Here is a 23,301-nt window from a genome sequence, read left to right as displayed (position 1 = left end):
TTGTTTAATGTTTGGATAAGATATAAAGATCTATTGGAAAATAAAACCCCTAGATGGGTGTCACCAGTGGAGGCTAATGCTGTGAAAAAACTCAATATGGAGGTCGGATGGCCGAAGTATTGGGAAATCTTAGAACAGGATGGAGATAAGTTTAAATTACAAAGCCAGGAAAAATTGAAACATAAAGTGGAAAATTGGTTTCAATACCGTCAAATAATGGAATTTTTTAAACAGGACAGGAAAGTCGGCTTCCAGGTGGAAAAATCAAAATTAGAAACCGAATTGCTAGAACCTACCACTAAGAATTTATCTAGAATGTATAACTTGTTGCTGAAGTGGAATACAGAGGAGGAAACAGTCAAATCAGCCATGATTAAGTGGGCACAGGATGTTGGTCATAACATTATGTCAGACGACTGGGAATGGTTATGGAACACCGGTATCAAATTTACGGCATGTAATGCCTTAAAGGAAAACATTATGAAAATGGTATACAGGTGGTACATGACCCCAGTCAAGCTGGCAAAAATTTATCATTTGCCCGATAACAAATGTTGGAAATGCAAAGAGACTGAAGGTACCTTCTACCACCTTTGGTGGACATGCCCGAAGATTAAGGCTTTCTGGGAAATGATTTATAATGAAATGAAAAAGGTACTTAAATGTACTTTTTCTAAAAAACCAGAGGCCTTTCTCTTGGGCATTGTCGGCCAATTGGTGCCAAAGAAGGATAGAGCTTTTTTCATGTACGCTACAACAGCAGCAAGAATACTCATCGCAAAGTATTGGAAGACACAAGATCTACCCACTCTGGAAGAATGGCAGATGAAAGTGATGGACTATATGACATTGGCAGAGATGACAGGCAGAATCCGTGATCAAGGAAAGGAGACAGCGGAAGAAGAATGGAGAAAATTCAAAAGATATCTTAAGGACTATTATAAACTTAATGAATGTTAGAGTGTTTTGGTTTTTAGGAACAAAGGGATACAGTGACATAAGGTTAGAATATAGAGATGACTAAGATGATTAAGGTTGGAAAGTAACAATTGGGAGTTGCTATAAAATTATGGACATTGGGATGCAGAAAGGGGGGGTATGGGGAAGTCTTAGAAAAGAGGTTTATGAAAATATGTTATGAAATTATACGTGTATGTTTGTTTTCTTAAGTGTTTGTTTGTTTTTTAAAAAATTTCGTAAAACCAATAAAAATTTTATAAAAAAAAAAAAAAAGAACTGACAAGGGAGGGCCGTCACTTAGGTCTGCTCTCGCCAGAGGCCTCCTGGTGTGCGCATGTGGAGAGTCGGCTTGGCCAAGTGCAACATTGCAAGCAAGTCTCTTCCCCTGCCCTGCTCCAGAGGGCACTTCCACAAACACAAGCAGGCAGGCCACAAGCCTTGTGCCAGAGTCACGCACCAGGACGGCGGCAATGGCAGCTTGAAAAGAGGCTCCAGAGCAGCGGACGGGAGAGGAAGTGCAATCGCTTGCCAAAGAGGAGGAGGAGGAGGCGGCCCTCCGCCCCAAAGCAAAAGGAACAGAAGAATCTTGCGGCACTTTAAAGACTAGCAAATTTATTATGGCATAATAAACTTTTGTGGTCCGCGTAGGCCTTGTGCAAAACTGTCAGCTGTCCAGTAAAGTCACAAGTGGTGTACGAAAATTTAAGACATACAAAATATATCGAACAAAGCGGCATCAAAGTGGTGGCGGAGTTGTAAACAGTGGGGTCAGAGATAATGAAACACAGGGCATGACAAACAGTGATAGCTGCATAGTTAACAGAAACAATTCACCAGGTTGGTAATACTTTTTACAATTCTTTCCACCACGCAAACCCACCGAGTATGAAAGTGTGTGTCTGAATATCTAGAAGACCAGAGTCCTTATATACTGGAGCACCCTCTGCTGACCACAAGAAGACCCTTTTTACTCCACCCCACAAAAACCACCCTAAACTCTTCACACTGGCCCTCCCTGACCTCCCTCCCCATGGTCTCAGTCCTTGCATTGTGGTGCCCCCTGCTGGCCAATTCTGTCCACTGCAGCCTCTGGAATGATTTTTATCTGCTGTCTACTCTGGGAAGCCCCTTCATGGATCACTGCCTTGCTGTAGCGAAGGGGCTTGAATAACTCAGAGAAGCTATGAGCTCTGCCGTGCAGGGCCACCCAAGATGGACAGGTCACAGTGGAGAGTTTTGACCAAACGTGATCCACCTGGAGCAGGACCCGGCAAGCCAGTATCACTGCCAAGAAAACTCCATGGACAAAGACAACAGGCATGAAGACAGGAGGGCCTGGTGTGCTCTGGTCCATGGGGTCACGAAGAGTCGGACATGACTAAACGACTAAACAACACCACTCTGGGAAGAGGACAGAGCCAGGTGCTTTGCCCTGCTGGGCTCATGGCCCCCTCGGCCTCTCCCACCTCGGCAGCAGTGGGGGGGGGGGGCAGCAACGTGTCGCCTGGCTTGGGAAGGACCACCCGGCTCAGGGGCAGGGCATCTCCAGGTGCCGGTGGAAAAGGCTTCTCATCTGAAACCTGGGCAGGCCACTGCTGCCAGTCAGTGCAGGCAACACTGAGCTAGAGGAAGCCCAATGGCAGCTTTCTATGCTGAACTAGTTAAACTACAGGGTGGGCCCCGAACTCTCGTGGCAGCATCTCTGCAAGGTGGGCAGATATTACTTTTTCCCCAGTGCAGACTGTGTGGGTGGGAGATTATAGGTGCTGAGAGAGAGAGAGGAAAGAACTTTTCTACAGTCCCTTCATGATATCCTAGAAAGAGGGGACACCTGAATCCTTGGGAATCACTCACAAACCCCTTTGTGAAGCAGTCATTGATCTGCTTGACCTTTTAACTTGAACCAAATTCAGCAAAAACAAAAAGCAGCCGAGCAGGAAGACACAGATGTTTCATTTCTTTGCTTGTATAGATGTCATTAACGCTATGCACGTAATTAAAAAGGGACCAGGGACCCTTTTTGGTCACAAATTCCTGGAGGAAGGGATGGGTAGTGGGGGGGGGTGCTGGCATGGGGGGGGGAGTGGAGTTCTGTTCCCCAAGTAGGTCAGAAATAGTTGGGAAGTAAATCTCCCACTCCCCAAAAGCAAACATACATACAAAGTATTTTTTTCAGAAGGCCCTCTGTTGGAAGCCATCTGACCAAATCGCCAAGCCCCAAGGTGCTGGGGGCAGAGAGAAAGCTGTCTCCCGCCCACAATGGGAGCCCCCCCCCTCTTGGCACAGCAGGAGTGTGGGGCAACGCAGGCATTTCATGCCGGGCTCCCTCCCAGCAGGCCCCTTCCCTGTCCACATTGCAGCAACCATGGGCTGGTTGTCGAAGGCTGGAGCAGCCCGAGATGCTGTGCCGCACCCTCCTGGGTTGGTGAATGGATGGGGCTGGAAGAGCAGGCTGCCTCCGGTGTCCCTGATCACGAGCAGCTGCTCCTTCGCCTGCGGAAGAGGGTGATGGGGCTGCTGGCCTCCCCCTCCTGGTCGCTCTCGCAGCCGCGCTGTTTGGGGGGCAGAGGAGGGCGGAGTGAAGGGGACGAAAGCCAGGCCAGGGGGGCTTGGGAGGGAAGACGTGGGGGTCAGGGGCAGGGGAGGGTCCCCGGCCCAGCCCCTCCTCTTCGTCAGGAGTTGAGAAGCAGGGCAAGGAGGCCATCGCCCAGGAAAGGGCACTCACCAAGTTCTCCTCGTCGCGCTTCTGCTGGCACAGGAGGCCCATCCGGCAGAGGCGGTTGCAGGCTGACACCATGTTGTAGGAGAGCTGGAGAGGCAATGCAGAGATGAGGCGCACAGAGCCTCTCGCAGGAAGACCTTGTGCCCCTCCCTCACAGCCCACAGGTGTCGCTTTCAAAAAGCCTCTGAAGGGGAGATGGTGAGCTGTTGGGATTTGCCCTGGATTTGAAACTGGGCTTAAATACAGTCATACTTTGGTTCTCAAATGGAATCCGTTCCGGAAGTCCATTTGACTTCCGAAAACGTTCAAAAACAATTGGCTGCAGGAGCTTCTTGCACTCAATCAGAAGCTGCGGAAGCCCCGTCGGATGTTAAGGTCCAAAGAACCTTCACAAACCGGAACGCTCACTTCTAGATTTGTGGCGTTTGGGACCCAAATCATTCGAGTCGCAAGGCACAACTGTATGCAATTACTCTTTTGATTTTTGAATTGTTTTCATGTGTGCAAGCAACTGTTTTTAGATAGGCTTTTGTTTCACTGCAAATCACTTCAAGTGCCTCATAGGAAGCAATTCATAAATGAAACTTTAATAATAATAATAATAATAATAATAATGGTTCAGATCAGAGTAGGGCACCCCCACTGCCAAGGGACAGGTGTCCCACACCCTCCGGCTTCTTTTTGCTGACTGGCTTTGAGGGTGCAGGCGGGGGGGGGGGGGCTGCTCAATTTACCTTCCACTTCCGGCGAGCGTTGAACTTGCGGAAGTTCTTCATGTTGATGGAGGAGCGGCTTCGGTTCGCAACCTGCTTCCGGGTCAGGGGCTGGAAAAAACAGGCACCTGCAACTCTGCCCATTGCCAAAATCCTCCTGCCTCCCCTCCCCCATCAGTTCAGGCCAGGATGGGGGCAGAGAAGAAACCTAGGAGGGGTCCCGAAAATCTCAACCAAGAGCTGAAGGACAGATCCCGAAGGTCTGGCTCAGTCTCAGGCAGCTTCCCAGCCAGCCAGCCTCCCCTCCCAGGCTCTGACCTTGATCCAGGGGTGGAGGAGGCATTCCTCGGCCGACATTCGGTCTCTGAAACACAGAGGGAGAAACGCACATCTGACTTTCTGTCGTTTCCCCGCTGGAAGGGAGAGAAGGAGGCTTGCAGGAGAATCCCTCTGGGGACTGAGCCAAGGTCCCATCAGGAGGGAGAGACGGAGGGGGGAATCTCAAAGGCAAACCTCCCTTGTTTGCACTTCCCAGAACAATTTGAGGAGCAAAAGGTAGTCACCCTTCAAAATTTGCACTCCTCTGAATGCAGCTTCCAGCCAAGTTGTGTGTTCATTAAAAACACACATATTAGTAAAAGTAAGACACAAAAAATGCATTATGGAAGCATTGCAAAATGTGTCCATTAGGAGAAATTCATCCCAAAATGCTGGTGAGGAGGGCTTTTTTTCATTGCAGATTGCTGTTGAAATGTGGAGAACTGAATTTAAGACAGGAAAACTGGGAACCTGAGAGAACCACCCTGGAGAGATTCACCCTGGTGGGCCATTACCCAGGCTCCTTGACCAACAGCTGCCGGATGAAGTCCTTGGCCAGCTCCGATGTTTGGCTGAAGTACTTGTCCTCAAACTCGTAGGTGCCGGAGACGACACTGGTCAGGGTCTCTGCGTCCGTCTCTCCCTGGAAGGGGGACATGCCGCTCAGTCTGCAAAGGGCAGAGAAGGTAGGATCAAAAGGAAACCTCACGGCGGGGGGGATCAAGCAGGCATTATTCAGAGCAGACAAGCATGGGTGGGCGTGCGTGCAATCATTTAAGAATTATTTAAAAACCTGAATTCTTCCAAGGCAGCTTGCACTTACTGAAGGAGCCTTGTGCAAAATCAACAAATGTCCTAAAAAAATCAGCTACGGAAGTAGCTAATGACCAATAAAGTGGGGAGATCTTCTGCCCTCCAGGTGCCATTTCCTCCATTGCTCCTGCAATGCTGGCAACCTGCAGAACGGAGGGGCATTTGGGAAGACGCAGCTTCCTTTATTTATTTACAGACTGCCCTTCATTACGTTGCCATCGCAGGAGAGCTTCCAGTAAAGGTGCCATGAAAACATACTATACAACACAAAAGGGGGTGGGATCCAATATAAACCCATGGCCAGGAGGAGAGCAGCAAAGCAGCAACGCCAGACCTTGAAACCAGATTTTGGAATCAAGCCATTCAGGTCATCAAAGGCCTGAGACGACAGGGAGTCATTGTCTTTAGCACCATTTTAAAAAGTATTTTCTAATTGTTCTTTTCCTCTGAGGACGAATTAAATTTTTAATGAATTAAAATGCATCCTAGGCGTAAGTAATTCTGAGGCCCTGCACTGCCATCACCAGCACTGCCCACTCCCCCCCCCCAGCCTCAAATACAGGGAGTCTCAAGGTACTCACAAGATGTAGGTAATCACGCCGATGCTCCTGGCAGAAAAAGGGAGAGAGAGAGAAGCTGAAGGGAGCACCCAGCAAGTACCTTCCTTGACAGGACACCCGAGGACTGGGTGGGCATGCAAAATCCAGCGCGGAGGGCGGGAGGGCTGTGGGGTGGGCCACCCCAAACAGACAGAGGGAAGACTCAGGGAGGACTGGTGGGACTGGAGGAAGGCCTCAGCCCGGTGGTGGGTGTGGGTGGCTGTCTTTACATTAGACAGGTAAAACACAAACCCAACATGAGCTTAGCTTGTGCACCTTTTTTCCTGTGGTGCTTTGGAGGCCTGAGTCTGGCATGTGAGCACTTCCTGGAGGGCCCTGCTCCCTCCCTCAGTCGCTCGCTCTTTCCCCACCTGCCCCAGCCACCCAAGGGCATGAAGGATGTTGGCACAGAGTCTCTCTCTCTCTCTCTCTCTCTCACACACACACACACTTGCTACCACTTCTTACCACATGTCCGTTGCTGTGCTCAGAGCCTCATAGTTGATCACTTCAGGAGCTGAGGAAGAAGAAGTAGGCAAAACGGTGTCAGCGCTGAGAAACCAAAACGGGGTTCCCATTAAACCAGAGAGACAGGACACCTCCCTGGCCTTCGGGCCCCAGAGAGCCACCCCAGCCTCGGTGCTGCCTAAACTCCTCCTGGATTTATTATCTTCAGCTTTAAAAAGGAGCCCCTGCAAACCCAAACTCCTCCACCATCACCACCCTTAACTCTTGGCTGCTGGGAGTCCGAGCCCACCCCCGACTGGTCTTGGCTTCCCTGCTCTAGACAATGTCACAGGACTAAACCCCCGCCCTGCTCCCTGGCCGCTGGCTGGGGCTGATGGCAGCTGGAGCCCATGCGCAGCCCTTCCCCTCTGGAGCTCATGGCTGCGCTGCCTTTGTGGGGAAGGGTCTGGGAGAAGGCAGCAGGCCAGAAACGGGACGCCCTTTGGCACACTCTCGCTTCGCTGCCCAAACATTTGTTTTCAGTAATTGCAGGTGTTTCTGTGAGGAGAATGTGTCTCTTTTATCAGGCATGCTTAAGCTTTTAAAGGTGTTGTTAAGTCGCTTGGAGATTTTTTTTGTGTAAGAAGCAACTAAGAAGTCTGACAACCAACAGCAACATTTTCTCTGCTGTGGCCAAGTCCACCCCGGCCCCCAGCAGGGGCTGAGCTGCTGGTCTGAGGGCAGGGGAGATTCCTCCGCGGGGGCTCTGGGACAGGAGAGGACCCCAGCTTGCTCCGCCCTCTTACCAATGTACTGGGGAGTCCCACACAAACTTTTGAAGGTCACGCCTTCCTCAAGCTTCTGGGCCAGGCCAAAATCGATGATCTTGATCAGGGGGTTGGGGGCATCCTTCTGGAAGAGCATGATGTTCTCTGGCTGCAGAAGAGATCAGGGAAGGAGATAGGACCAGCGCGCCCTCAGAGAAGACTCCTGTGTTGCTCAAAAGCCTCCAGAGATCCAGGAAGCACCTCACAGGGCTGGCGTACCTTGAGGTCAAAGTGAGCAATGCGCCGGGAATGCATGTAGCTCAGGCCAAGCAGGATCTGCTGCAGGAACTGGATGGCTTCTGTCTCCGTCAGAAGCTCCTTCTCTGCGATGAAGTCAAACAGCTCTCCTCCGTGGATGCTGGAGGGGGAGGGAGGGTGGATTTGGGGCAGCTGGCCCGGCGTGTGTCCCGGGGCAAGCTGCTTCTTCCCTGAGCTGCCCCTCTTTGGGAATTAGGAGGAGGAAAGAAACACAAGGCGCTACAAAATATTGTTTATTTTGCAGCCTTCTCAAAGGTGTCACGAGACCGGGAGTCCGTCCCCCCCCCCCCCGATAGCAGTGGCACCCCCAGTTTTATGAGCAACTGGGAGACAGAAGTCTCAAAACCAGTTAGATTTCTACTCCTTCCCCTCGTACAGGGTGTGCCTGTGCCTTCCCTTTGGTAATTCCTTCATCTCATGCTTTTCTATGCATTGCTCCACCACCTTCCAAACCATGAAGAGCCCATTCATTTTTAAAAGTTGCTTTGCTGTGCAAAGGTGACACTTTGACTCCACTCTTAATTGTGCAAACCAGAAGTGCAACTGAGCCCCTCCTGCAAAATGGTGATAGCCTGGGGGCTTCCAAACAGGTTTATTGTTAAAGGAGTTTTTGTGGCCTGGAGGTCACTTTGCGGTCATTTGCATGGAGGTTTCCTTGTTAAAGCTAGGAATCTTTTCAGGTGCCACAAGGCAACTTGTTGCTTCTGCTGCAGCAGACTAAGCCAGAGTGTGGACCCCAAAAGCAAGTCCCACAGTTGGAGCCCCCAGTCAGCGCCCCCCTCCCCTCCCACACTCACAGCTCCAGAATCAGGACCACCTCGCCCTTCCCGGCAAAGACGTCATGGAGGCGCATGATGTTGGGGTGCTGCAGCTGCTGGAGAATGGAGACCTCTCGCTCCACTTGCTCGCGGTCCAGGCCCAGGCGGCTCCCCTTTCGCTTCCGCACCTTCACGGACTTGGCGGCATAGAAGGAGCCCGTGCAGCGCTCCTGGCAGCGCCTGACCACCCCAAAGTGCCCGCTGAGTGGGGAGAGGAGGAGAAGGGCAGCAACGATAAGAGCACAGCAAGAGACCTTTGGTCAGGTCCGAGCAGCAGGGGCCATCGAGCTCTGCACTGTCTACACTGACTGGCAGCAGCTGTCAGGAGCCTCTCCCACTGGGGGCTGGGCCCAGAAGACCCATTCTGTTGTCCCCAGACCCTCCCGGCCCTGCTCTTCCCACCGGCCGCCGGTGCTCCTGGGTCCTCACCTGCCCAGCTTCTCCAGCAGCTCGTAAAGCTCATCCACGCTGCAGTGGCGGAAGGTGGCTGACGTGGTCCAGCCCGGCCGTGGGCCTTGGCTGTCGGGGCTCTCAAAGACCTCATCATTGTCCTCATCGTCCAGGCTGCACAAGGCCTCCTGCAGAGAGCAGGGATGGAGGGCAAGGTCAAAGGATGCCCCCCCTCCCCACCTGCCAGCCCCAGCAGGACCCCCACAGAAGCTGACAGATCCACTCCCCGCATTCTGCCTGCCATTGGTGTGCAAGGCACCCGTTCCCTGAGTGCAAGGTGGGGGGAGGAACTTGGCAAGGTTCACTGTAGGTGGCAGCAGCAGCAATGCTGGGCAGAAGGCAAGGAAGGTGAGGGCTGAGGGAGAGATTTCAGGGCATCCAGGCTGGGGGGAAACGGGACCTTGTGGAACAGAACCAGCCCCCCTCAAAGACAGAGCGGGAGCAGGTGGCTGGGTCCCCTTAAAGCCCACTATGTGTTAGCAGAACAAGATGTCCTGGGGAAATGTCGCACAGTCTGCCTGACTCATATGGGCAGCCCCTGCAGTGGGGGGGGGGGGGCACCCTGGTCTCAGCCCTTTCCTGCCACCCACCCCCCAGGCGTAATTAAACTCTACCAACTGTAGTGCACCTAGGCCATTTTGGACCCAGGGCTTTATGGTCTTCTGCAAGTTCCCCAACCTCTTTAGACAGTCATATTGTTATGCGTTTGTGGGTGCCAGACTCCCCTAAAGCCCTGGACCCAGTAAGTCTTAGAATTTAATCAAGGTTCTTGGTAGTAGGGTAAGAGAGCAGGAAAAACATTCACATCCTGCAACCAATGCGCCCTTTGGTTTCAGATAGTACATGGGTAGACAAGTCTGAAAAGCCAGGGCCAGCATTTTTCACGGCCCTCTAGTGACTAAGGTGGCTCATTTACCAGACGTAATGTATAGAGCAAAATATACATCATGTCCAGGATGATCCCTGAGTGGGCCTGAAACTCCCGGCATCTCGCACAGCTCAGAGATCCGGGCGACAGGCAACAATATGCATTCATTCTGCTCTGACACACACATTTTCTCCCCCCCCCCCCAATGCTTTACAAAGAAATAAACACACTTGGCCAACCCTGATTTAAAAAGAAAATAAGCACTCTGAGCACATGATGTGACATGTTCAAAACTTCCTGGAACCACAGAAGTCTCTGGTGGCTAAAGGAAGGGCTCTGTGAACTGAGCATGCTGGGACGGGGGGCCCAGCAGCAGCCGAGGCCCAGCCCCGGATGCCCCCACTCACCTCGGGGCTTCTGGCTAGGCGCCCCCCCTCACCACTGGCAAGGACCTCGCCCCCTCCATCCTCGGCCATCAGCTGCAAAAGGAAAGGAAGCGGTCAGCCTCTGCGAGGGACGGGCTGCTCTCCGACGGGACCGAGGCCCTTCCCCGCCCGCACCAGCACCGGGGAATTTCCTGTCTGCTTCCAGCCCCGACGCCCCACACTTTCCCACGGCCCTTCCACACGTGCGCGCGCGGGAGGGGCCTCTCCCAGGCCCCCCCGCCCCGCAGATCTCGGCCTCCCCGCCGGGGGACGGGGGCGATTCCTCTCCGCGGGCCTAGTCGACGGAGAGAGGAGCGACTTCCTCATGGGGGGGTCTCTCTCTCTCTCTCTCCGCAGACAGGCCGGATTCCCCCCGCGGGGCGACCAGAGGCTGCAGGAGACGGAGCCCTTGGCCGGCTCGCCCCACTCACGCGCTGGCTCTCACGGCCCCTCGGCGCCTCGGAGCTCCGGGAGGCACCTGCTGCAGGCGACCATCGCGACCTCCGGGCGCTTCCACTTCCTCCTCTTGGGGCTCCGGCAGCCGAGTCCCCTCCCAGCCCAGGAGCCTCGCCCTCCTGCGGAAGGAGCCCTCGGCACACCTGGCGGAAAGGGGCGGAGAGCCCAAGCGCTCCCCGGAGGCGCCCGGAGCCGCTTTCCACGCGCCCGATCCCCCCGGGGGAAAGCGGGCAGCGGCAGCAGGAATGGGGGGGGGGGTCTGGCGGAGGAGGCCGCGCACGCAGGGCGGACCCGGGGGCCTGTGGATCGCGCTTGCCCGGCGATTTGTGCGCGGCGGGCTGCGCTGCAACACGGCCGCCACTTCCTGCAGAAACCCAGCAGGTTTTGGACTCGGCGTTTGCTGCGCGATGGTGCAAGAGAGCAAAGCGGGATGTGGTGCGGACGGGCCACTCTCAAGCAGCTGCTGATGCGAGAGGCCTGTTCCGTAAGAAAACAGAAGCCCGCCTATGAGGTGCAGGTCTGGGGCGTCTGCACGCATATACGGCTATATCAGGATCCGAAACAACAAGGCTCTGCATGCCCTTCCTGGGGGTCACAACAGCAGGAGGGGCGACTGGGCTCGCATCGCGCTTGCAGGTTTCTCTGGAGGGTCGAGCACTGACTGTGGCTCTTCGGGCTTTCAGATACGGGGGCCTTTCTCGGCCCTGCGGGGAGGGAATCCAGGACCTTCTGCACGCCGAGCAGCTGCTCTGCCACCGAACTCCCCCTTTGCCAGGAGAGAGACCAAAGGCTCGGGAGGGGGCGAAATGCCGGGCAGGGGGGCCGCTATTGTCCAGGCAGCTAAAGCGGGAGGCAGAAGCAGGAGGGGGCAGGAGCAGGGGGGAGCCTGCCAGGAGGAGAGAGGGGGAGGGGGCCTTCAAAAGCCGCCCCGCGCAAACGGGCCGCGGGAGGAAGGCGAAGGCGTCTCGCTGTCTCTGCGCCAGAAGCGAGCAGCCAGCCAGGCCGGGTCCCTGGAGCACCAGCAGCCTCTTTCCCATCTCGGGCAGCCCGAGGATCCTCGCCCTGGAGACGGGGAGGAGCAGGGCGCGCCGAGGCATCCATCCCGGCGGACACATTCCTTCCCCGCCTGGAGCTGGACGGCGCTGCTGCTCCGGGGGCGCATTTGTCTTTCCAGCCGGCCTCGCATGCCCCAAACGCAGCAGCAGCAGCACAAACACCTTATTTGAGGCAGGAGGAAAACTCGCGGCGAGGGCGGTGGAAATATGTCGCAAGCGGCAAATTCCTGGACTCGGAGGGCGGGAGGGAAGCGCGCCTCCCAACGCGCAGCTCCGGGGAAGGAGGGCGGATAATCCCGGGCAAGCAAATGCAAGGAACCGGCCAGGCGGCGTTGGTCCGCGCTGGGAAAAGGTCCTGGGGCTGCGGGACTGGGGACCCTGGAACAGACCCTGCAGGGCGGATCGTCTCCCCTCCAGATACCTCAGCTGCGCTCTCGAGGCTCGAGGAAGGCGGGACGGCGGCGCCTCCGCCTTGGGATAGCGCGCTAGAGCAGCCGAGTTGCGATCCTCGGCCGCCGCTTTCCTGGGAGAAAAGCCCGCTAGGCAGGGCGGCAGAAAGGGTCTTACTCCCGAGGAAGGAGCTGCCTAGTGGCACCGTCGTCGCTTCAGGGACGGAGAAGACTTGCCTGGCCTTGGATGCGGCGCAGCTCCACTGCGGAGGGGGGGGGAGGAGGCAGAGTCGATCCCCTGCTCTCGGGCTCCCTTCGCACAGCAGCGGCGCGGGGGGGCGAGTTCCCAAGAAAGGCAACGCTCCCCCCTCGGCGGGACCGAAGCCCAGCCGCCCGCGGCGCTCTCCGCCCTCCTTCCCGCAGCCCGGCGAGCCCCGAAGGGGGCTAGACAGGGCGCTTCCCTCCGCCGCGGCCGCCCCGCTTACCTCCGGTCCAGCCGCGGCGGCCCGAGAGAGCAACCCAGCCCTCCTGCTCCGGCCGCAGCGCCGACGGTCTGGTCCTGGCTCGCTCCGAAGAGGAGGAGCCGCCCCGCCAGCCCGGGACCCTTTCCTTCCCGTGGGCGCCTCGGGGCTGCTGCAGGGCGCGCTCCGGCCGGAGAGTCCCTTCCGAGGGGCATCTCCCCAAGACGCCTCCGGCTCCCTCGCCCGCGAGCCGCCCAAGGGCCCTGGAGGGGCTCCTTTTCCGCTTGCAAGGAGAGGCCCCTTCCTGACCAGGCCTCCCAGCCGCTGCCCAGTGAGGAGGACCTTCCATCCTCTCCCTGCCCGCCCCAACTGCAGCTCTGATGGAGCCCCCGGAGCAAGGCAGTCAACCAGCTGCTGGGGGTGTGGAACAGGGAAGGTTTCTTGCTGACTTCCGACCCACCTGGACTGCATGCGCGGTACTTCCAGCAGCCTGGGCACAGACCCTTCAAGGAGTGGACACGGGTGGCCCAAGCTTAAAGCACTGTCACCCGGACTGAAAGTGAAGTTAAAACTCTCTTAACCCTTCCCACTCTGCTTTTCTCTGCCTCCCTTGACCAGCTGCAAGGCAGTAGGTATCTTTTTGAGAGCCTCTGGCTGTAGCAAACTTGGGAAAGCATTGTCTGCACACAGTAACCAGCCCTGGCAGCTCAAGAGAGCCTCCTTGTTTAGGAGCAGAATACTGCAGAATAGGGGGGGGGGGAGAGAGAGTTATTGATTTCATATTGTGCTAGAAATGCTTCCTTGGGCCAGGGCTGCTCTGATTTCTGCAGAAATCCCATCCTCACTTCTCAGGGGTTGGTTTGGATGGTGCTGGAGAGCAATTACCTCCTGCCTTTGTGTTCCTGTAGCTGCAGCTCTGAAAAATCCAGGCTAAGGTCAGGCAAGGTGAGGCTGCTGTTACACAGGCAGAGAGCGTCAGAGGAGTCTGGCTCAGCTGGACCCAGCCACAGGCCTGCATCCTGTTCTCATGGTCAACCACAAGGACCTTCAGAGGAAGCCCAGAAGCAGGACCTGAGCTGAACAGCAGTTCAGGAGTTCAGAAATGCATGAAATGGTGTCTGAGCCAGCCCAGAGAGCCCCACTGCCCAGTGGGATAGCTGGCCCACTGCGCCTTCTCTGGCTGCCTCCTCCAGCCCCCAACTTGCTGCTCTTGCACACCTCCTAGTGCTTCCTGACCTGGGGCAGGAGAGGAGTTATTTTTAATCCGGCTGACCTGGCCTAGTGCCTGCTGCCCACTTCTGCTTGGCTGGGACTCCTTATCAGAACGGACAGGAAGGCAGACGCTCCCCCAAGACGTGGCTGGTGATAGGAGAAGGAACACGGCTTCTCAGGGCCGGATGGGAGAGAGCAACGGGGAAGAGGAGGCACTGTAGGCCCTTGCCCCTTTTCTGCCCCTGGGCCAGAAAGAGTCAACCACAGCCTCCTGGCATTGATTGTTAAAGGTGCCGTGAGCTGTTAGGAGAAACCTCCCACGCCCTGTTCTGCTCACAGAGATAAAACCTACAAAATGCAAGCTGTAGCTCAGAGGATCTCCCAACCGCTATGAGTGCCCTGGCCAAGCTACAGTTCCCAGGATTCGTGGGGGAAATCCATGGCTGCTCAAAGTAGTGTGGTGCTGCTCCTCCACCCGACATCGGGGCCCAGCTGTCACCCTGCAAGCCCCTCGGAGGCATGGAGCGTCCCCAGGAAACACAGAAGCTGCCTGAGGCCCCTGGGTTAGAAAGGGAGGGAAAGGAGTCCGAAGGGAGTCGGAGGGGGGAGACTGAGAGCAGCCCAAACAAACCATACTAGAATGTTCTGAGGGAGGGCAAGTTCATTTAAAAGTTTTATTCTTTTATAAAATCTCTTTCCAGACAGTTTCATAAGATAACGAATAAATTACTGAATGAGAGCTTTATTTTGGAATACTGAAAAAAAGAGAGGCTTTTCTAAATACTAAAATGTTAAGGGAAATAAACTAGAAATTGCTTTTTTTTTTGTTTCTGTTTAGAAAAAAATAATAATACCCTAAATACAGAGACATCATCATTCACCCAGAAATTCTGCCACAGTGAGGGGGACACGCCCTCCAAAAATGGAAAACGGGCTCCAATTTGAAAGACAACAACAACAATGAAGAGAACACAACAACCCCAAAGGGGAGGATGTGAGACCAGAAGACCGGGGATTTCAAGGGCCGCTTGATCAGGCCCAGCAGCAGAAGACTCTGAGGTGGGGCAGCAAGGAAAGAGAGCAAGTGTGTGTGCCCCAGCAGAATTCCCCGCCTGGCTCCTCCCACCTGGAATCTGGGGAGGGGAGGGGTGGCAAGAGAGGGCCCGCCCCACAGTCACAATGGGGCCTGGGCAGAGGCCCCAGAAGCCAAGAGAGTGGGAAGCCCAGGTTCACCCAGGGGTGGAAGCCCAGAGGGTGGGTGCTGCCGCAGGCCTTGGGGCAGGCTCTGCTTGCCGCCCTTGCCCTGGGCTGGGGGCGCCTGAAAAGCTGCCAGCCTCCTGGAAGTGCACAGATCCCGCTAGCACTTAGCCCAAGTACTGTTAACAGTGATGTGTCCTTATGGCTTTGGGGGAGAGATCACAGGCCACGCACCTTCCAGCCCTGCCTTGTGCTGAAACCCAAACACTCTCATCGAGGAGGCCACCAGGAGAGCTTCTGGCGAGAAACAAGGAGGGGGCTGCCCCAAACCCACAGAAGATGAGAACTCTCCTCAGCCCGGAAGGGGAGGGCAAATGGTCTGGAGCACAAACACAGAGAGACACGAGAAGAACCGGGGGGGGGGGCAGGGTGGGGCAGCTACAGAAGAGCACTCAGGGACAGTCCTGCCCCCCACCCCCGTGGTTGGGTGGACTGCCTGGGCTGCCCCACCTGCTGCAAGGTGGGCAGTTCCAAGGGAGTGAGCAGCGCTGGTCTCCCCCCAGCTGACAGGGGCCTCGTCCGTGTCGCGTTGGCTACTGGAAAGAAAAGGGGCTTGGGGGGTGCCAGGCAGCCTAGTGGGCCAGAGAACTCCTCTGCATCCCTCTGCCGAAGACCCCTGCCGGGAAAGGCAGCGGATGCCCCCCCCCCAGGCACATGGCCTTGCGCCCTTCTCCCCTCCGCAGGCCCCCCTCTTCCTTTCACACAACGTGGTCTGGGGCTGGCAGCTTTTGCCTGAAGGGGCTCCGAGGAGGCAGACGGGCCCTAGAATCCATACTTGGCCTGCGTCTGACGCCGACTGAGCTTGTTCTCGGCCCACGTGTTCTTCAGCTCCAGCTCACGCTCTTTTGCCTGCCCCAGAAAGAGAGGGAGGAGGTGGAGGCTCAGAAGCAGGGCCCTTCGCTTGGCAGGGCACCTGTCCCACCCGCACCACCAAGACACCCGCACTGCCCCAGTGGCCTGACCCACTCTTGAAAACAGGGCTTGGTTTGGGGTTTCTGGACTTCAGCCGCAGACGGGCAGCAATGCTGAGCATCAGGCAGGACACATGATTTTCCTCCCAGAGGATGCTGGACTGCATCTCCCATCAGCCCAGCGGTCAGCCTGGAGGTGATGGTGGATGTTGCGGTCCCAAAGTGTCTAATTTGTAGTATTAGTTTGGAAAATCGATAAAAATAATTGGCAAAGTGTCTGGTGGGCCATGGATGGCCCACAGCCCCTGCTCTAGAGCAAACCCTGCGGGAGCCCTGGGCAGGATCTTGACAGCAGGGCAGAAGAGGACCCACTTTGCCAACTGCTGCGGCTTCCAGGGCACAAGATCCAAACTAGGGTGACCAGGGGGGCAGGGAGGGGGCAACCCGGCAGCCTCACCTGGTGGATCAGATACGTGATCTGGTGCTTCCTCCGCTGTTGCCCCGTGGGCTGCTCCCCTTTTTTCTGGAGAGAAACAGAGACAGCAGTTGTGATTACCAGCAGAGCAGGAGGGCGGAGGGAAGGCTCCACCTGGGGGGGGGGGGACGGAGGGGCCCCCTCACCTTGCTGAAGGACTTCATGTTCTGCTCCTCTGTCAAAGACTTGGTCAGCCACTGCTGGGCGCCGCTCAGCTGGTCGTCCCCCTTGATCTCCACAAAGTTGATCTCTTCCCGCCCGCGGTTCCGCTTGCCTTGCAGACGCTTGAACTGAGCAAGGGACGGGAGGAGGGAAGAGGGATTCAGTCTGCTGAGCATCCCAAACACAATTAATCCCAGGCCCATTGAGGCCGGGCTGGAGCTGAAACAGCCAGAAGCCCCTTTTGCAGTGTCCACAGTCAACTAGCCCCCCTCCCAGACCTCCTGCGGAAGAGCAAGTGGATGCAGATGAGCTGCCTCCGTTGAGCAGTCCCAAACCAACCTCTAACCCTCACTCAGGGGAGAGAAATGGGGGTGGGAAGTGGGAGGGAGAGGCCATCCTTTCATAAGACCAGAGAACAAAACCTTCCACTTCTGGGGTCCTATCCTGCCCCCCGGTTCTAAGCAGAAGGCCCTGTTTAGAGTTGCTGAATGCTAGAAGCCAAGAAGATGTCAGACCTGCACCCACACCTCTTGGGTGGGGCTGCTTGTCCCTCCCTGCCTAGGAATCCAAGTTCTGCAGTCCCTGCCAAGTACCAGAGACCCCCCCCTCACCCCCAAAACGCTGACAGGGCCACCACAGCCGGAGGAGAGGGTGCCCCACCCCACCCCACCCCACCAGTAAAGGGAGCCCTGCTGAGAGCAGCTTCTCACCGCTTCATCGTCCATGAAGGAGGAAGAAGCGCCTTCGCTGCTCATCTCTTGGGGCGGGCCCAGCTCCGGGTCTGTGTCCGAGTAGTAGCTGCTGCTGCTGTAGTAATCCTGCTGCAGAGGAAGCCAGGTGGGGGAAAGGATCTCCTCAGCACCAGGAGAGGAAGCTGCTGCAGGACCAGCCACTTTGCCTGCCACCCCCCCGCCACCCCCCCATGCCCATCCCAGCCTCCTTCCCGGAAGCCGCTCGCCCTCCCCACTGTGCCAGCCACCCACCAGCTGCAGAAGGAGCCTCTGGCTCTGCCCCTCTCACCTGGTAGTAGGGGTTGGGGCCGCCTGCATCGCTGCAGCCAGGGTAGAGCGCATAGTGCTGCCCACCATAGTCTTCACCAGGCTTGGGGGCCCAGCCGTGGGAAGCGGAGCTGGCCCCCGGCCCCGTCTTGAACTCCAGTGGGGCGTTGGCAGCTGCGTCCTGGCTCTCGGGCTCAGGGTCCGGCTCCGTCCCAGGGGGCAGATCATCCGGCACCACGAGGCCAGGGTAGGCGTAGGCCTTTGGACTGAGGGCTGGTGCATCGCTCCGGTCGGACAGGGAGAAGTAGTTCTCGGGGGCCACCTCCTCGTCGCTGTCATTCTCCTCCTGCGTGATCTGCTTGGTCACCTGCAGGGCGGCGCTCTTGGCGGCTGCCTTGATGGCTGATGGGGAGGGAGTCGTGGTCGCTGTCACGGCCGAGGGTGCCTTGAGGGGAGGCTTTGGCTTAGAGGAGGGTGGGCCTTTGGCAGACTTGGCTTCCGGGGAGCTCTCGGCGGCAGCAGCCGCTTTCCTAGAGAAAGCATAAGGGAGCAGCAGCCGGTTCGTCTCCTTCACCGTCAGGTTCTTGGGCTGAGGAAGTAGAGCAGACAAGCCGGAGCCCTCGCTCTGGGCCTGGAGGGTGGAAGACATAGGGGAAGGTGAGGCAGGGGCAGGAAGGACTACATCCTCCTGGGCCTGCTGGCAAGGGGACGGCGGGGGCCACAGCAGCCCCTCCTTCACCCAGGAAGCTGCACCATGAAGCAACACCAAGCCAGGCAACAATAGCTGCCTCAGGGAAGGAGCCAAGCAGGAACTAGCTGTGCCTTCGCAGAAAGAGACGAGCTGTGGCTGACCGTGAAGCCTGCACTGACAGATCGACTGAACTTTGTCTCACATGTGAGATCTCACTAACGTGACTAATCCAGAGAGGCAACTCAACCCCAGAGGGCCAGGGTGGATATTCAGGGGCCTCTGCCTGACTAGGGGCAAACACCTCTCACTGAAAGCAAGGTGCTCCCGCTCCCCCCCCCCCTTTACAGGAGCACCACTTGCCCAAGTCCTCACCTGGAAAGAGGGGTGCTTCTTTGCTGGCTCATCTTCCTCGGAATCCGACTGAAAGAGAGAGAGAGCAGAACTGAGTGCAAGGAGAGAGAGAGAGAGAGAGAGAGAGAGAGCGCGCTATTTTGAACCCAATACAGATCTGGACTGGGACAGAGGTAGACAGGGCAAAAGGTCTCTACATTTTCAACTAATATATATATATATCTACCTCTGTCCCAGTCCAGATCTGTATTGGGTTCAAAATAGTTTTCTACACAGGAAATTGTGTGAACATGAGGAATTGTTTTGTCATTGGTTGTATATATGAAATTGCTTCTAACACTGATGCTACCCCTTAGAGAAATTTTATGGGAATTAATCACAAAGGCAATAAAGTAAGTAACAAACAATCCTTCTCTCATCTTAATTCACTCAGATCTTAACACTGCTAGGCATGTGGACTGCAAAAACCTCTATTTGCAGTACAGCTTTATCTTACGTTACATTAGTCCTACTCAGAGTCACCTACTGAAGCTAATGGATGTGACTAAATAGGGTCCAAAAATTTCAACTGATCTACTCTAACTTAGCTAAATAGAACCCAAGTATTGTTTGTATTGTGGGCCTTGGATGACTTATGCATGAGAAGGGTGCACATAAATTTTACTTAAAAAACAAAAGAAGGTTTCCCCGTTGCATGGATAGGAAGAAACATTTAGCAACTCCTCCCCCCTTCCCTCCTGCTGCAAGTAAGTGATAAGGACAGATCCAGCAGCTCCTAGAAAGCAGAAACAGCAGCTGTCTTTGTGTGGAGCTTTGCAAGAGGGCCCTGTGAGCTCCTCCACCAGCACCACTCCCTGAGGCGAGTGCCCTTATCACCACAGCCTTCCTTCTTCGCCCTCCAGTTTTAGCTTAGAAGTGCGATCCAAAGGTCAAGGAAGGAATCGGACCACAAAAGGCAAACCTTGGCACTCCAGCCAAGCAGAGTGATGAGCATCTTGGATTCCAAAAAAGGCAGCAGGTTCCCAAGCTCTCACAAAACCCATCAGTTGCTGGGCAGCGCCCACTGCGGGTTCAGAGAGGTGCGGGCGGGGAGCCTTGAGTTCATCAACTCTTCACCACTTGCCCATGTTTGCTCCCTCTGCTTTTCAACAAGCTGCAATCTACCAAGTCCATCTCCCTTCATATACACTGACTGGCACACGACATTCCCAGCCCTACTTGCAGTAGTAGGGGATGGAGCCTCCTACCTTCTGCATGTAAAGCAGATACTCTAGCAATAGGCTGCAGGCCTTTCCCCCAAATAAAGTTAAGATTCTAGTCCTCATGTTTCTAAATAATACTGAGTCTAAATAATACTGAGTCCATCCTACTCAGTACTGTCCAGCCTGGCAGGTGGCAGTTCCCCAGAGTTTCAGGCAGCGGACATTGCCAGTCCACCTGGAGACAGCCCACCCAGACCCACTGAAGCAAACGGACTTGATAGCCACTGTCAGTCACAATGGGACCCCTCTGAGTAGGACAAGATCCCACTTGGGTCCATAGTAGCAAAATGAATTTCACAAAGGACAAATGTAAGGTTCTAAACTTAGGCAGGAAGAACCAGCTGCACAAATATAGGATGGGGGACACCTGGCTTGCCAGTAGTACCTGTGAGAAGGATCATGGGGAAGACAGGTGAACTAATATCAGTGTCCTGGAAGAAGCAAAGATCACCAGTGTTGAAGCAATGATTCTTCAACATCAACTTTGTTGGACTGGCCTGATGATCGTCTTCCAAAGCAACTACTCTATTCCGAACTTAAAAATGGAAAGTGTAATGCTGGTGGTCAACAAAAGAGGTTTAAAGACTGTCTCAAGGCAAATCTTTAGAAAATATAGTATAAACACTGACAACTGGGAAACACTGGCCTGTGAGCGCTCCAGTTGGAGAACAGCCTTGACCAAAGGTGTCATGGGCTTTGAAGACACTTGAACTCAGGACGCGAGGGAGAAACATGCTAGGAGGAAGGCACGCTTGGCAAATCCACACCGTGATCAACTCCCGCCCGGAAACCAATGTCCCCACTGTGGAGGGACATGTGGATCCAGAACTGGCCTCCACAGTCACTTACGGACTCATTGTTAAAACCATGTTTATGGAAGACAATCTTACTCGGCTAGGAGGGATTGCCAAAGAAGAAGAAGGGGTCTTGGTAGATCACATGGCCCAGAGGTGTGATGCAGCAGCAAAAAAAGGTAACACTATTCTAGGCTGCATCAACAGATGTATAGTGTCCAGATCAAGGGCAGTAATAGTCCTGCTTTATTCTGCCTTGGTCAGAGCACACTTGGAATACTGTGTCCAGTTCTGGGCACCACGATTTAAGAAGGATGTCGACAAGCTGGAAGGTGTGCAGAGGAGGGCGACCAAGAGGATCAAGGGTCTGGAAACTAAGCCTGAGGAGGAACGGTTGAAGGAGCTGGGGATGCTTAGCCTGGAAAAGAGGAGACTGAGAGGAGCTAGGACAGCCATCTTCAAGAAGGGCTGTCACATGGAGGAGGGAAGATGCTTGTTTTCTCTTGCTCTGGAGGGGAGGACTTGAACCAATAGATTCAAGTTACAAGAAAGGAGATTCTGACTAAACATCAGAATATGTTTAGTTTCTGACAGTAAGAGCTGTTTGGCAGTGGAACAGACTCCTATGAGAGTGGCGGACTCTCCTTCCTTGGAGGTTTTTAAACAGAGGCTGGCTGGCCGTCTGTCCTGGAGGCTCCAGCTGAGATTCCTGCATTGCCGGGGGTTGGACTAGATGACCCATGGTGTCCCTTCCAACTCTAAGACTCTCTTATTCTAATGCTTGTTGATAGCTTTCATAAAGATACTAAATATTTCATTTAGTATTTTATGCTGTGCAATTTGCTACAGTATTAAAAATTGCTTTCTGATTTAATAGCGAGTTCTTAAATTGTACAGGAAGATGTGGCAAGCTGGGAAGATGCCAGCCGAGTCGGGTCAGCTCCAAGCATATTGTTTTCAAGGTGCTACCATGAGACTCTCTGGGCTGCATTGCACACCAGTCCTACTCAGGAGGAGACCCACTGACGATAAGGGACAGGGCCAAACGGGGACGCGGGGGCTCTCGCCTCCGTTGCCATAGGTCTACTCTCGAGTCGGCCTTGCGGCTGCGGGCCCAATCCTGCGCTCTTCCTCCACGAAGGGCCCCCAGGACACTCACGTCCCCCAGATGAGGCGCCGCGATCCGCACGGGCTGCGTCCTCTTCTTGCCCGGGGCCCGCTCGGAGGCGGCAGCGGCCGGGGCCAGAAGCGGCGGCGGGGACGAGGCCGGGACAGGCCGCGGCGCCAAAGGAAGTGGAAGGCCGGCTGTGAGGGGCCGGAGGGCCTGCTGCGAAGCGAAGCCCGCGCCGGCCTTGGGCGGCGGGAGGGCGGAGAAGAGTCCGCGGCCGCCTCCGCCTCGCCGGCCCAGCTCCCGGCCCTTCTCCTGCTCCTCTGTCGCTTCTTCGTCGTCGTCGTCGTCTCCGTCTGTTCCTCCTCCCTCCTCCTCGGCCGCGTCGCTCTCCTCCTGCTCCTCCTCCTCGCTGCTGGCGTAGGCCACCAAGGACATGGCCTCCCCCTCCTTACCGCCGGCTGCTCCTGCTACGCGAGGCCGAGGCTGCGCCCGCCGCACTAGGCCGCGCTCGCTTGAGCGTGAAGCCCGCTAGGCCGCAGCGGTCGTCATGGCAACGCCCCCGCCGCCGGAAGGAAGGCCGGGTGAGGAGGCGGGCTCTGGGCTCCCCCCGCCCCCTCTTTCCCTTCTTCCTTCCTTCTGCAGAGGCGGCCTGCTCCAAGCTCCGACTCGGCTCCGGGCAATGGCGGCCGCCGTGCAGGGAGGAGGCGGCGCGGGGGCTCTCGCCTTCTTCCTCCCTCAGTGCGGGAGCGGGGAGGCAGAAACTACGACTCCCATGAGCAGCCGCGCCGGAAGTAGCCGCTGGGCCACCGGCATGGTGGCGCGCGGTGGCTGCCGGGAAGCCGAGTCCTGGGGGCGTCGGCTCCGCTTCCCTTTCCTCCCTCGCCTCCGACCTCCAGGGAGGGAATGTCACGGCTCCCATCAGGCACCTCGCCCGCCCGCCCGCGCGCGCTCAAACCTGCCGCCGAGTCAAAATGGCGGCGGGGGCGGGGGGCGGGGCTCCTTTGTCAGCCGCCTGAGGCGCCTCGCCCTCGAGAGGCGGAGGAAGCCTCGAATGGGGACTCCTGGCAACGAGGCTGCTCTTTCAACGGGCGAACCCCCTTCATGCTCATGTTGGCGAGCCCCTGAGGATCTCTGCCCCGCCCTGGATTAAAAGCGCGCCCCCAGTCCCAGCAGCGCCCTCCCGTCGTCGGGGAGGCGCCGGTACAAATCCCATGGCCACGAGCGAGTGAGAATCAAGAGCGCGGCTGAAGCGAAAGGCTTCCTCCGGGGCTCCACGTGCGCGGCGGAGCGCAGGCGGCCGGGAGGATCGCGTATCTTCCGCGCAGCAAGCGGCTCCTGGGCTGGCGCCCCCCGGAGGGCCGCCCGAGAGTCTCCCCGGCGCCGCCTCCCTCGGGGCGCCTCCCCCGCCTCCTGGCGGCCGGGGGCGGGGAAAGGCAGCGGAGGAGGCGGAGCCGGGCCTCCCTCGCCCCCGCTTTTCAAACACAAACAAGCGCCCCCG

General features: G+C 56.3%; 2 protein-coding genes across 4 annotated transcripts; both read right to left on the bottom strand.

The window, feature by feature from the left end:
- Positions 1-1,555: 1,555 nt before the first annotated feature.
- Positions 1,556-12,312, bottom strand: LOC308575112 (death-associated protein kinase 2-like). 2 transcript variants are annotated; one of them, XM_081173616.1, is made up of 13 exons: positions 11,892-12,312; positions 10,201-10,272; positions 8,905-9,053; positions 8,455-8,676; positions 7,619-7,757; positions 7,379-7,508; positions 6,594-6,642; positions 6,108-6,134; positions 5,229-5,381; positions 4,714-4,759; positions 4,417-4,506; positions 3,686-3,769; positions 1,556-3,512 (listed from the first exon to the last, which is right to left on the bottom strand). In XM_081173616.1, the coding sequence occupies exons 2-13, from the start codon at positions 10,267-10,269 to the stop codon at positions 3,432-3,434; spliced, it is 1,239 nt and encodes a 412-aa protein (XP_081029742.1). In that variant the 5' UTR covers positions 10,270-10,272; positions 11,892-12,312; the 3' UTR covers positions 1,556-3,431. The 2 variants fall into 2 exon arrangements, with proteins under 2 accessions (XP_081029742.1, XP_081029741.1); XM_081173615.1 differs by lacking the exon at positions 11,892-12,312 and adding an exon at positions 10,697-11,449.
- A 2,139-nt stretch (positions 12,313-14,451) lies between these two features.
- On the bottom strand, positions 14,452-22,841 carry PRCC (proline rich mitotic checkpoint control factor). 2 transcript variants are annotated; one of them, XM_081173682.1, is made up of 7 exons: positions 21,852-22,841; positions 18,658-18,705; positions 17,617-18,225; positions 17,307-17,414; positions 16,581-16,724; positions 16,417-16,482; positions 14,452-15,897 (listed from the first exon to the last, which is right to left on the bottom strand). In XM_081173682.1, exons 1-7 carry the CDS (start codon positions 22,236-22,238, stop codon positions 15,811-15,813), a joined length of 1,449 nt encoding a protein of 482 aa, XP_081029808.1. In that variant the 5' UTR covers positions 22,239-22,841; the 3' UTR covers positions 14,452-15,810. The 2 variants fall into 2 exon arrangements, with proteins under 2 accessions (XP_081029808.1, XP_081029807.1); XM_081173681.1 differs by having other exon boundaries at positions 17,307-17,417; positions 21,852-22,839.
- Positions 22,842-23,301: the final 460 nt, after the last annotated feature.

Source organism: Podarcis bocagei (genome assembly GCF_964188305.1).
Source record: "Podarcis bocagei genome assembly, chromosome: 16".
In the NCBI taxonomy this organism is placed as follows: domain Eukaryota; kingdom Metazoa; phylum Chordata; class Lepidosauria; order Squamata; family Lacertidae; genus Podarcis; species Podarcis bocagei.
Note: the sequence above shows the minus strand (reverse complement) of the source record. Positions and strands in the feature narration are given on the sequence as shown.